This window comes from Gavialis gangeticus, unplaced genomic scaffold (assembly GCF_001723915.1).
Source record: "Gavialis gangeticus isolate Ggan-Ray unplaced genomic scaffold, GavGan_comp1, whole genome shotgun sequence".
NCBI classification, from domain to species: Eukaryota; Metazoa; Chordata; order Crocodylia; family Gavialidae; genus Gavialis; species Gavialis gangeticus.
In genome coordinates, this window is record NW_017729001.1 from 24369143 (window position 1) to 24383477 (window position 14335).

General features: G+C 41.1%; 1 protein-coding gene across 1 annotated transcript in view; it reads left to right on the plus strand.

Annotated features, from left to right (window-relative positions):
* The window catches only part of LOC109290239 (transmembrane protein 132D-like), a 402287-nt gene that overhangs the window by 124522 nt on the left and 263430 nt on the right, over nt 1-14335 (plus strand). The window contains exon 3 of the mRNA XM_019506644.1: nt 3512-3658. Coding sequence (XP_019362189.1) covers nt 3512-3658 — 147 coding nt within the window. The remainder of the gene's footprint in view (nt 1-3511; nt 3659-14335) is intronic.

A 14335-nucleotide genomic window follows, 5' to 3' on the forward strand; every position in this document is an offset into this window, starting at 1 on the left:
GGAGACTGAGTTTACTTGAATCTGAAGGGGATGTGGGACAGAAGTTCAATAAACCAATTTAACCTAAATCAGTTAAGTCTGATACTACGTCCATCCAGATTTATCTTGCACCAGTTTCAGCCATTTTGAAAGTGGTTTATGTGCACTGAACTCTGCTGTGTTACAGATTTGAACCAGTTTCCTATCATGTGTACTGGTTTATGTGAAACTTCTGTCCCTAGCCTAACAGAACTCAGCTTGGGGGGCTTTATTCTCATTTACAGTAAGTCCTTCATAAATCAGAGGAAAATGACTACATATGTGTCTACACACACACACATCCACTTGCACATAATATCGGTTTCTATATATGGTGGGCCTTATTTTCTACTGGTATGCATGCAGAGTATGCATTTAAACCAAGCAACACGGGATGTAAAATGCTGCCTGTCTAAGGAAAGATGATCCATTGGTGAAGACATAGATTTGAAACCCTGCTCTACCCCAGGGTTGTGACCTTGGGCAAGTTGCTCAGGCTCACCCTCCGCAACAGGACTCGGGTAGAATTTAGTCTCTTAAATCCACGAATGTGAACTTCAAAGTTCAAAGGCATCAATGTGTTCACTTAAAAAAAAGTTCCCTTTAACTAAAAGTTTTATGTCTAGGCATTCCAAGAAATCTGTGCTGTCTAGTCTGTGCTGAGCAGTTTGGTGCTTATTTCATACCAAAGGCCCTTAGGAGTCCCTAACTAGGTGTTCTTCTACCTACAGGCTCTGAGACAACTAACTGTTTAGAGAATTAACAATTCATGGGACCAGAAAGAGGGAGCAGGAGGGAGCACAACTCTCTACCCCATGGCCGAGGCCCTCATCTGGGCAGGAAAACAGCTGAATTCCTGTGTCTCTCTGAAGGATGTTAAATGCATTTTTTTCTGTGACCATTTAATGTTAGATAAATTTAAAGTCCTTGGAACAGGGACCAGACTCTGGTCTCCCCTTGCCTGTGAAACTGTGCTAACCTCCAGAATAGAAAGGCGTCCCTTGCACTAGGGCACATGACTGTTAGATATGGGGCCACAAGACACTGGGCCAGGAGAAGCAGTTCAGTTTTCAAAAGTAGGGTCTTAATTGGGTTTCTAAACCCCATATTGGGATGTTGTAATCGGCATTAATGCTTGTTCATTTGGATGAGCTAGTTAGGTGACCAGATTGAAAAGCTGGCCCAGTAGTATGGATGGGATATAGAGTGTGCCAGTTCATAACCGTTACCTGATCTTGAGAGGTCCTAAGCACTCACAACCCCCAATGAAAGTAATTTGGAGTAGTACTGTCTGGATCTATCCCAAATGTCCCCATTCAGCTGTCCTTCTTCCAGCAGTACAGAAACCAGGCAGCAGATACCTAAATGTCATTCCCCCAAGTTAGCTGGAACCGGAATCTGTTCCACCTGTCTCTTTCTGACTCTCTCACTTTTTCTTTAGTGAGATTGCAAGGAGTACAGTTTTGTTCCTCAAACTATGATCTGGCCACTGGTGACTCTTCCTGAGGGATGTAGCTGGAATCGCATTTAAGAGTAAATAATGCATCATACTATGGTAATGTTAGAGTGATATTGTAGTCATGATGGTCCAGGAATGATGCGAGAGGCAAAGATTTCTTCAGGTGGTATCTTTTATTGAACCAACTGCCTAGTTGGGATAGAGTTAGACATGCTTTCAAATACTAGACATTTGAAAGCTTGCCTATCTGGGTCCTAGCTATACAGCTGGACCAATAAAAGATAGCGCCTGAAGAAATCCTTGCTTCTTGCATATTGCGTCATGCTAAAGATGCCCCAAATTGTCAAATTAGCACAGAAGAATGTGCACCTAAATTGCCCAGTCTCCGTTCTTTTACGGTGCTAAGGCTAGTATTAAATTATAGTAGCTGTCATTGATCTAGTGAAAGAACAAAATAGATAGCATCTATATTGTCCAAGTTTATTGAAAGAGTCTCATGCCATCTTATTTTGTCAAGATGCTGTTCTCAAAGGATTTCATAGAAAATCTTCTAGGGAGGCAGAGCCAATAAAGCTTTCTACTGATACTGAGATCTCTGTGTGGTCAGCGCTGTTTACAGAAAGCCTCAGACACTTTCTTTTTGTTTTCATAATTGAAAACTTGCCAGAATGCTGAATGGATTTTGTATGTGAGATATTTAGCAAATATAATTAAACTGTAACCTTGTGACAGCTCATGTGTTGGGATATTTGACCCCACTGGAGTTTTTTCCTTTTTTTTTTCTTTTTTTTAACATCTTTGAAAGCCAGCATCACAAGAAACTCTCAATTCAGCAAATTTGGCCAACATTAAAGAAAGCTAGAGTAAAAAAGAGACACTTCCACTATTATAAAGTGATATATTCAGATATCTGTATTTTTTTAAAAAAAGAGAAATCCAGTGAAACTAAAAGCAGCTTAATGAAATTAAAAAGAGAAACAACATTTTTTCTTATTTAAACATCTCCCCTTGCAGCAGTGGTAACCCCAAACCAAAGCTGCTCTGCAAATGCATGAATACAGAACCCCTTTCTCTGGGCTTTTAAACTAGCCCTGTCACGGTACAGTCTGAAATGTCAACCCATTAATTTTGCACATGAATTTTCAAATGCAAAGCAATTACACATGCATGAAGTTGAGCGTTGGCATAAGTGTCTAACTGGGACTCAAAGACTTGTTTGAACCCAAGGTGGAACTGAGGAGGCTGGGCTTTTGGTTGTAGCTGTGTTGGTCTAAGGACATAGGCAGGCAAGGTTTTTTGAGTAGAGGAAAAAAGGTCTTGGCAAACTTTCAAGTGCAACCGCCCTTCTTCAGGCATAAGACGTCTCCACGTTCTCATTGACATCCTGACACATTTTTAGCTTCTCTCGTTCCTTGGGGGTCTCAGACCAGCAGAGACTCCTCATGCCTGAAGAAGGGTGATTGCACCTGAAACCTTGCTAAGAACTTTTTTCCAACTGCTTAGTTGGTCTAATAAATCTATTAAAAAACCTTGCCTAACTGAGGAGGCTACTTTTACTGTCAATATGAAATGGAGAAACTTAAAAAAAAACAAATCCCCCAAAACCCAGTAGTATAAATGACAAAAAATTGTAGCTTCACTTTGAACTTAAATTTAGCAATCTAGTGTGTTGTGGAAAGGAAATGTAAATGTAGTTCTAATTATCTGTGCATTGATAACGTTTTTATCTTGACTTGATAACATGTTTATCTTCAGTCTGCCTTTTTAATCTGTAGGCAGAAGGCCGGGCAGAGTGGCACTTTCTAAACTAACTTGTTCAGAGAGACGTGAGCTTTCTTAGGCTATAGTCTCCTTCTTCAGCTGCTACAGGGAGACTTAATTCTATTATATCCTTTCCTCCTGCTAATGTTGGCCGTCTATAATGAGCAATGGCATCTTTAGAGGGCCAATAATGAGAAAACAATGAAGATCCATGTAACAGCTGGAAATGACATTCTGTATCTAATTGTTGACATGCACTCTTGTTCCTCCTAGGGCAAAGGTGAAGAAAGGTGTGAATATTTTCAGTGTCAGAGCCAGCAGCCCATACTTATGGGACATTAGAGAGAACATGGATTATTCTGGGAAATATGCACCAGCTGTTATTGTTTGCCAGAGGAAATCTGCTACCTCCGAAAATAGGTAGGTCATTGCCAGTATTTTTAATGACTGACAAGCAGGGGTGGCGGTTTGTTTTTATTCTTAAAGGTGATGCGTCTTCTTGGCTATGGTTTTGAATAACTTTCATTGTTGTTTCCAAATATACACCGTAAATGCATCAATAAAAAAGCCGGTGCTAGCTCTAGTTTATCATTCTGTACTTACTGTATGCATTTTAAACCAAAGAGTACTTAAAGAAAATGAAAACGAACAGGAAATATTCATTTCACAGGAATATTTCAAAGGCCTTGTCTCATCGCTTTGAATTTAATTCAGCCTTATTGTTCAGCCTTTTCTAATTATTTGCTGCCAGCTGGTCAGCGATTATATTGGTGGCCTGTTCATTACAGTCCTTTTTGTGTGCTGGACTTTCCAGAGGGAGCAAAAGCATATTCCCGGCATGTTTTTTAAGTGATTTTTTTTCTATGAATTGTTAATCAACAGTAGGAGACTTGATCTTCAGTCATTAAATTCCCACTATGTGATCATTGATGTACTACTACATTGACCCTTAAAACAGTCTTTGTTTGGCAGTTGGTTGTTTCAGTTTCTTAGCATGGGTGCGTGTTATAAAGAGTAAATGTTTGTTACCTCTAGTTTTCACTTCATTTATTGTTCCTGGAAAAGCATGGGGGCAGCTGGCAATGAGCTGGAGTTTTGTCGTATTTTTAGGTATTGCTGTTAAACTCGCGTTATAAAGAGGGAAGCCAAATTCTGGAATGATTTATCTGCTGTGAAAATGCATTGATCTAGCCCGGGTTTGCAGCGAATGCAGGATTTGGGGATTTTTTATTAAAAAGAAAAAAAAACCCTCTTACTATTAAATGCAGTGAGCTCAGTGGGTGGGAATGTGAAAAGAAGGGGGGACTTCCGTTTCATTTTCAGATGCAAGTTTGTCCGTCCTTAAAAGAATTCAGGGTCAGATCCCTCTTGCACTATATCCTGATTTTCCTCCCCTAAACTGCATACAGTATTATAGCTGGCCGGACTTTATTGGTCAGAGAAGTGATGTCTATATGCCCAAGGTCACAGCTTTCTCCTCAATAAAAGAATCTGTCGGTCAGCTTCTTAAAGGGCCTGATAACACTCATCAAAATCAGTGAGATCTTTCCACTAAATTCATTTGGGTTTGGATCAGGCCCAGAGTGGTTATTATGACAGTAAATTATCTACCACCATCTGCCCTTTTATTTTGTGACTGGGCAGCACGGAAGAGCATTTCCCTAATTCCTCTTCAATAATGTAAAAATGTAGTGTGCTATTGAGGATGAATCGAGTTTGGCAACTTTTTCCATTTTTCCATATTTTCTTGGACGTGAGCACTGGGCGACGGCCTTTCAAACATGACGTTTTCATTATCCTACTTCAGTTTTAACTCAGTGTTGCACATCTTCTTTCATATGCCGTCTATGAGAAGGAGGAGTAGTATTATTAGTAGTATTGCATATATGATAGTGTTGCTCTCTAGACCTGCGGTGAGCTTTGCTTCAGGATTGGGGCCTTGGGAACCTAACATAAAGATTAATTAAGGGGAGCTTGTCAGGTCTTTAGGCTGACTGGTACCCAGCCCCGATGCCCAAAAGTTTTGGACGATTGTTCCCAAATGAAATAATTAAGACTTCATTTTTACTTCACGTTTTACTGAAATGCTCAAAAATAAAGTCAAGGAGACATATCGCAATGCTAAGCTGCTATTAATAACATCGGATAAAAATGAAGCATGACAGCAATCCAATCAATGTCAAACCCAGAACATTAGACCCAGTGTTGGACTGGAAATTAAAACATCAAATTAAGTAATCCAATTAACAGTAAAAATAAGCAATCCAATACATTCTGAAGAGGATTCATAAAAGGTGGCTGTCTGTGCATAAACCCCAAATGGAGAATTTTACCAAGTCAATCAAATGCATGATATGAATGGTTAGTCATCATAATACTCTAACCAAACTATTATCGTTGCAGCAGTTGGGCTGCAATCTCAGAGGCAATTAATTCTTCCTTGCGAGACAGTAGTTCTTATGTACCGTCTACTCTTTTCCTCCTCCCCTAACATAAATGCTACAACAGGCTTCAACAGAACCGTTCCAGGAGTTTGACAGCCCTTATTTATCAGAATTTACATATGATGATCTCAAAGCTCTTGGGAACTTTAAATGTAGAACATGTCATAATTAATATTGTTGTGAGACAACATTTAGGGCTATTATGCATGGGAAATGTTTCTGTTAGGAGTGTTTCCTGAGTGACTTGTATAGATGTATGTCTTCGCACACGCACACACCCTCGCAAGATCTGAGCTACAGTCATGCAGCTTAAAGTAAGTTGCACAATCACAGATCAGGCCCCACATGTACAGACCGGATTTCCTGGTGCCAGAAGCCGCACTAGGAACACAGTGTAAGTCCAGGAAGGAGAAAGGGAAGTTAGCAGATCTGGGGCAGGTTGACTGGACTGTGGGGGCTGGTGGGTCTGTGGTGGGGGTTGTCCATCCAAGGGTAGGGGTGTTGGGGGTACTAAAAATAACTCAGTCAGGATGCAGGATTAGGAAAAATGCAGCCCCGAGGCTGGGGCAAATGGCTGGGCTTTCCCAGCCCTAGTTCCAAACTTGTGCAGATGCTCAGTAAATCGGGGGAATCAGTTCCAGACCTAACTTAGTTCACCTCCTCAGGTGAACTAAGTTAGATCTGGCCAGCCATTTTTCCCCTGCTATAACTTCTAACGTATGTACAGATGGACATTTAGATCGCCCTAACCCTAGGTAGGTCAATCTAAGTATAATGTCTGCATTAGGGGTGTGTGAAATGAGTCCTGTTTGATTTGGATTCAGATTTGGCCCAAATCGGGGACAGTGATTTCGTTCGTTGATTCAGATCACTGTCCCCAATTCGATTCAGCTGAATCCGAATCTGAAGATTCAATGATGATTTGGAGAATCAGCGATTCGGACATAGATACAGCTTTAAATGTCTTTTCTGCATACCTCGAGGTACCAGCACGACTCGTGATCACTGCCATGCTGGGGTGGATGGAGCATCCCACAGGAGTGCAGGGGGGCCCCCCACATGCTTGGCAGCTAACCCAGAAGTGGACTGAAAGTACTTCTGGTCCATTTCTGGGTCTGCCAGGGAGCGCTGAACCTCCGTGACTCAGTGATCAGCTGTGAGGGGACCCCAGGTGCCCCCCCCACACCCAGGAGGCACCAGTCGCTGAGCTGGAGGGTGGGGTATGGGTGGCCCCCCAGTGCGCTCCCTGGTGGACTCAGAAGTTTGCCAGAAGTGCTTCTGGCCTGCTTTTGGTCTGCTGCTGAGCGCCCTGTGGACCCCCACCCCCCCTGCGCTCCTGTGGGATGCTCCATGTACCCCAGCATTGCAGTGTTCACAAGCCGTGTCTGGTACCTCGAAGTATGTAGAAGAAACAGTTAAAGCTGTGTCTATGGCGAAATCACTTAATCTGTCCGAATCCATTTGGAGGGTTCCGATTCGATTCGGAGAGATTAAAGGGTCCTCTGATTCGATTCAGATTTGAAGATTTGGCCACTGAATTGAGCCGAATCTCCACCGAATCGAATCAGCAACCAAAGCTTCGCATGGCTTCTAGTCTGCATGTACCCACGTGCACACACAAGCAACACAGCCACATTGTCTTATGGTTTGATGTATAACTTCTTTTGCCCAGGTGATCAGTTTTTAAGACTTCAGAAGAACAGACTTTCCTCTAAAACATAGTTCAGTAACCTACAGTTCATGGACCAGAACCAGTCCATAAAGACTGGATCTTGCCTACAAAGCCTATGAGGCAGTTGGAGATTCATGGGGAGGACCCCTTCCCCTTGTTAGCCTCAAGCGTCCCCTTCACACAGACCCTCCTCTGGAGACACTGCCGAGGTGGGGAGGTATCTGCATAGTCAGCAGCCAAGAGGTTAACACATGCCCCATACTGCAACCACTGCCTTGTCACCATTTAATTTACCATTGCTGATTGCTGCTGGCAATGGCATTTGGTGGCACATGGAGACTGGAGTGAGCAGTCACTAGTTTTGGAACTTTTCTAACTCTGCTTTCAAGCCTCTCTCTCAAAAGTCTTCAGACTAACCTAGTCCCACAAAGTTTGAATGAAGCCATCCTCAATGAGCCACAGTTTCTAAAAGTCCTACTTCATTCAGCAATTAAAAAAAAGGCATTTGGAGCATTGCATACCTGTAAGTCTGCAACACCCTTCTATGACACCCCCCCCCCCACACCTCTCAAAAGTAAAAAACAATCTGGATACACTTTGGAGGAAGATGATGATGCAGACTTATCTGAATAAAAGGTCTTAAACTATGATTATGGCACCAGTTTACAGAAGCTTTAATATAAAAATGTTACAAACATAGATGACTGGATAAAAAGAGCGCTCAACAGAACCAGTCACTCAGCATTAGGACGTCAGCAAAATTAAAAATTAATTCAAACTTGTGATCACCTCCTCATCCCCAATGTCTCTTTTCTGTCTTTTCTGTTGCTGTCCTAGAATGAGGTTGTATGTCAAAGAGTTTATTTTTTGGAATCGTATTTCCATAAAGAAAGGCTTATCAGGATGAAATCATCTTGAGCCTTAACATTTACGTTTTTATATAACGTCTAAATTTGTATATACATTATGTTTAAATATTTTTTATGCACACACGTGTGTGTATGTGTGTATATATCTATATCTATCTACCTAAAGATACCCGTATGCATATGTTTGGGTAATATATATACACTAATGCCAAAATCTACAAATAAGGAAAACAATATGTTAACAACCAGGGGACACTATTTCCACTAACCTTAGCAGACAGCAAATTTTTCCTTACCCTGATCTAGACAAGAGAATATAAATTCACCTAGGCAATTTCCTACCCCAATATCCTCCAGCTGCGGTCCATGTATCCTCTAAATATGTTCCATGGTACTGAGTTGTATTTTAGTTTTTCTCCATCTCACTTTCCATAGGCAAGACTGAAATTTGCTTAACTTTTGAAAACTTCTTTTTGTCCAGACACCAGTTACTATATAAATAAAATTTAGAATATTAGGAATGCATTACTTAACATGCTGTTTTCTTTATTCATTTTTAGGACTAAGGTCAAGTATTACATGGGGAGGGGCATGCCGAGAACTTATTGGAAGTGATTCCTCTTGCTCTTTGTATGTTTGAAGACATTATCTTCAAAAAGAGGCTAGATAATCACCTAGCTGGGGTCATTTGATCCCAGCACTCTTTTCTGCCCATGGCAGGGGGTTGGACTTGATCTGCTCAGGTCCCTGCCAACCCGACCAACTATCAGCTATGAAACTCTTCAGGATGGATGGCAGTTAAATATTGATGCATGTGTTATCAAGTTGTTTGCCTCCATAGTTCATTTTATAAACTCTACAGACTCAATTTGCATATTGTTTAATTACTCTTAAAAATCGGAGATCTGATCACATGAATGCAAAGGTGGCAATGTTAATTAACTTGAGATTCGGTGCTTTTGTGTTTCTGATAGTTTTACATGGATCAGAAAATAGTGTTAATAAAGCTAACTTACTGTGACAGGTGTAATTTCACGGATTAGGGAGACACTTGTGCAAGTGACAAACTGAACCCGGATGCCTCAGCATTTCTTTATCTAAGTTTTGAAATATATCACTCATTTTATTTGGAGAGGTGTTGGCACTAAAAGCTTATCATAACGGGATTAACATATAAATATTATCACAGCCAGCAGGATGTTTCTGACTGAATACGAACAGCAAATATTATGAGTCTGTATCAGAATCGCTAATGAAGGCCATCTGTCAAGTATCATTTGGCGTTCTCCGTGCCCTGCTCATCATGGACTTGTGACAGATTAATGGTGAAACATCCACAGATTTTTTCCCCCTGATTACTCAGATTTTTGCCTTATGCCATAATAAGTGTGTAACTAAACCCTGACTTCTGAGATAACGAAATGAGGTAATACCTGTGACGTTTGTACTGCCTTTACATAATGAATCTTTGGGAAACACCTGCCATTCCTCTCTTTCCACCTAGGTAGTCACCATAGTTTATAGAAACAACACACTCCATGAATTTCCTGGGGACTCAAATATTTTAACATGGGAAAAACTTATCTATCAACTGAATCGAGTAAATAGGCATTTTTTTTTTTTTTTGATAATTAGGTTTCTGTGCTATCATTCATCAGACATAATCTGCCCAGACAAATAGGAGGGGACTCTGAGGATGAAGACATATAGTGGTTCAAGGTTTTTTGGGTAAATCCAGTATCTTTTATTAGATCAACTCAAATAGTTGGAAAAAATTCCTCTTTGCGAGCTTTCAGGCACCAACACCCTTCACCAAGCCGAGGAAGTATCTGCAGTTGGTCTGTGCCCTTCTTTGAGCAGGTCTAGAGTTGCCTCTGCATCTAACTAGAAGATGGGTATTTCTGCAGCTGTGCCGTGACGGATATGAGGAAGAAGGATGCCTGAAGCCCAAGACATCTGGCTTTTATTCTCTGGAGACTTCCTGGTTGTCTTCGGTTTGTCAGCAGGGGACCGGAGTTTTAAAAATAAATACATGTTTAAAGGCTGAGCAGGATTTTTGGGGGCACCTCACTCCTCCTGATTTCACCTTTTAAGGTTCTGGCTTTCTGGTTCTCAATTTCCCATCTATAAAATGTGGTTACCAGCATATTCCTAAAACACAGAGGTGTTGGGAGTACCTTGAAGATGGTGAGGCCTTCTGATACTATGGTAAGGGAAGAAGTAAAATTAAAATAGCAAGACACAAGTCAGTCTTGGTGCCGTAAGCTGTTCTGTTCCTATTAAAATTAAAGACCATTAAGCATTTTCAATTGCACATATTCTGCACAACGTAGGATATTTTTCCATACTCAGAAGGGATTCAAATTCATTTATCCACCTAAGTAAAAAAAAACAACAACCCAGTAATAGTGGAAGCTTGGATCTTTTGAAGCAGAACCTCAAAGTCTGGATCCGGCTATTTTAACTTTCTCCGTCCCCACATTTCATGGCAACTTAGCATGGTCCTGAGATTTCGAATACTCTGTAATCATCATTACACTAGCCAGGTTGCCAAGGTAGCATTTTCAAGGAATTTTTGCCCCTTGCACTTTGGAGGTATAATCCTCCGCTATAAAGGAGTGCCAGCAAAACCCTGCTATGATTGAAGTGAAGTGAGAATCTGGTTCATTAATCATTGACAAGCCTGTGAGCCTAATTTTGCTTTCAGCTGCACATGTGTGAAGAGAACGGAAGTGAAATATTCATATGTTAGCCCTGTTAAATTAATAGTCGACGGCAATGCTTCCTTGCGTGATGCCAGGAGCTGTGCCTGTGTCCCGCATTTCCCAGGGAAATGTATTCCCTTCTGCCAGGTTTAACTCTTCTCAACAGTTTTACTTGAGTGTGAAACCAAATAAATATTAGCTGGGGACAAGGAAGGAGGAACATGTGGTAACCTTCCCTTGGGCTTGCCCACATAATCATTCATTGTTATTATGTATATGTGTGCGGGTATGTTTAGTACTCTGTATTTCTCATTTTCAACCCATTAAATTATGTAACATCTAGGTTTGGTGTTACCACTGCAACGAGTTACTGCCTCGTTCTTTTACTTGTTGCAGCTGCCATTATGTTTGATAGACTCTCAAGAGTGCTATAATCCTAAAATACAGTACGGCTTTCTTTGCTGAAAAAACAAAAAGCAACACATTGGGTATAAATAACAGTCCAATAGACACAATAATTATATTGTTTGGCTTGCTGGTGTTCATCAGTGCACTTCATAAGTGTGGCCGTGTGTTACAGATCATCCATAATTTGGGTTTTGGGGGAGTTTTTTCTCCTTGTGATCTGTGTTTTCACATATCCATGCAAGCCAACTGTATTTTTCTGCGAGGGAAGATAAAGCTATCTGCTCAATGGAATTACAAAAAATGCATACCCCAGCTAAAAAATACCGGGTGTAATATGCTCCTTCCTATCATGAATCATGTGTGCTCCAGTTTGCCATAAGATAAACGACGGAGATTGAAATTGCGGCAAGAAAATAGTTCTATGAGCTTCACCGGTTTTTAACTAAAAATACCTGACAAGATATTGCAGTAGTAATACCGGTAATGGGAAGATGCTGTATGTAGGTAATTACATGGCAGCCCAAGAGGACTTTTTTCACGTGAAGCAGAGCTCCATGCATGTGCTGATTGGAGACATTTATTCCAATTTGCTTTCTTCTTTTAAGTAACGGAGTTTCAATATTGCTTTCCTGCTTTTTGGAGCGCTCAGCGGACTGCTCCAAGCTTATACACACCTGTTCCCTGACACACGGACCAAAGTCTCCATTTCCCCGCACCTTGTGTGGTCCTTCTCACGAGAGCAAAGTAAACTGAAAATGCTGCTATTCTGACTTACAGGGTTGTTGGTTGTAACTGTGTTGGTCTAAGGACACAGGCAGACAAGGTTTTTGGGGAGATCTGATATCTTTTATTAGACCAACTACATCATTGCAAACATTTTGACTTGGGTTACATGTATTTTGCATTGGCTAGAACAGGTGCAGGGAAATGGTCACTTCATTTCAGTTTTGCATATATTGCCATATAATTTTCTGAAGGTAAGTTTGGGTTAAATCTCATTGAAGCTGATCGGCTGGAATAAGTGCGTAACCGAATAGCTAAAACAAAGCGAGCACCACCCAAAATGCACATGGCATGGCTCAAGTAGGTGAACCCTGGGGCTCAAATGGTCTCCCTAGAGATAGATATAGTAAACACAAAGGTCAGGGCTTTGATTGATGGAGCTGTTGGTTTCTATTAACGAGAGAGGAGAGCCGCAGAAACAAATGCAGAGAAGGAGCAGAAAGACAAGGGGATGTCCTGAGATGAACTGAAATTATAGCCCTGAGGAAGAGCCTGAAGATAGGGACTGAGCATTCGCTAAAAGAGGCTTGGAATGTAAATAGTCGGCAAAGAAAGTTTTCCGTGGACATGGTTGCAGTCAGACACAGGAAAATGGGACTCCATCCTCAATTTCTGCTCCTGAGTGCAACACTCTGCAAAAGTTTAAAAAGGACTCCCCATTTAAGTAAAAAAGAGACAGCAATAGACTCAGCTGACCCGGGACTTGATTTCCAGCACTTCCCATCTTCCAGTCTTGCTTACATCTGATGGTCAAAGCATGGCGGGGACCAGCTCTCACATTTTATGCAATCTGTATTTTGTCCTATTCACTTCTTCTTAAATTGATGGAATATATGATGAAAACATACATTTATTAGAACACGGATTTCACATGACAGCAATTTTGATGCCTTGATTTTTTTTATTATTATTTTTTTTTCATCTTGAAATGTTACCAGGACCTGACTCTTGCTAGGCCATTAGGCCAATTTAAAGTTTCTTAAGCTGAGCAATGTAGACCTGAGGCATTTAAAATTACCTCTCTTTTCCTTTATACTGTGTACCCAATGTTAATATATTGGAAAAATAGGCTGTACCATTGAGATACAAATGAAAGAGGAAGAAAATAAATGTATTAACCAATGACTAGTAGATAGAATTTATTAGGGAACTTTTTCACCTGTTTATTTCAAAGAGACTCATCCATTTAAAAAAAAAAAAAAAAAAAAAAGATACCAGGAAAAAAATGCTTCAAAGACATGCAGATAATTTCCTGACATCTTAGAGGTGGACCCTGTTTCAGTATCTTTGACCTTTATGTAAATCTGGTACTACCGGGCACTTCAGCTGCTCTTACGAAGGCAAAGTTTCGTTTTAATCTTAACTGAACTTTAAGGTTCTCCATAGGAAAAAGGCCAATGTCTTTGTTTGGGAGCGGGGTGTCGTTAGACACAGGGAATTAAATGACAACGAGTGTTGAACTGATGTCTTGGAAGCATTCTGGAAAAAAGAAGTGGGGTTTTTTCTTCAGTTCTTCACGGTGATATTCTTTTCCAGTTGAAAATTCATAACACGTTTTTATAGAACTGCCATCTCCAAACAGCTTGCAAATAAAGATACAAATGGGTTACTTAACTGGTAGTCAGAAGCCAGCGTTTCATCGTGGTCCTTGTTGTCAGGAGTCGCACAATACAAGGACGACATAGCAGCTGTTATAAAAGTCTTATATCCCACTTCTGCAGGCCTTGGAGAAGTTGGTTTAGTTTCGTGTCTCTTCCATGGCCCCAGAAAGCAGGGACTTAAAGGCACTTTTGTGACAATTGTCTGCATCCATGCCTGCAATGCAAGAACGGACCAGCTGAGAAACGGCCCCAGAGCCTTTGCTTTGCTGGCCAAGATTAAAAACCATTCCTGCCTTCCATGACTTTGCAAGTATGTGGCAGCTGTGTAAATGAGGGTACTAACTGAAAGCACAGCAGATCAATCCTGACTCCTTCCTTATGTAAGAAGGTGGATGAGGCTCTGTCTGCACTAAAAGCGGTCTTCTGTATTTAGTGCGACACTATTTGAATGGGTTGCTGTGCCCAGCTGTATAGAAAATAAGTCAGATGAACAACTGGACGACAAGGCAATCTTGCCTTGGCCTGATAAATCCCTAAATAGTCTGGTGCCAGATGATGATCTGCTTCCCCTCCCGCATCTTCATTCCTGGAACCCCCCCCCCCCCCCCCCCCCCC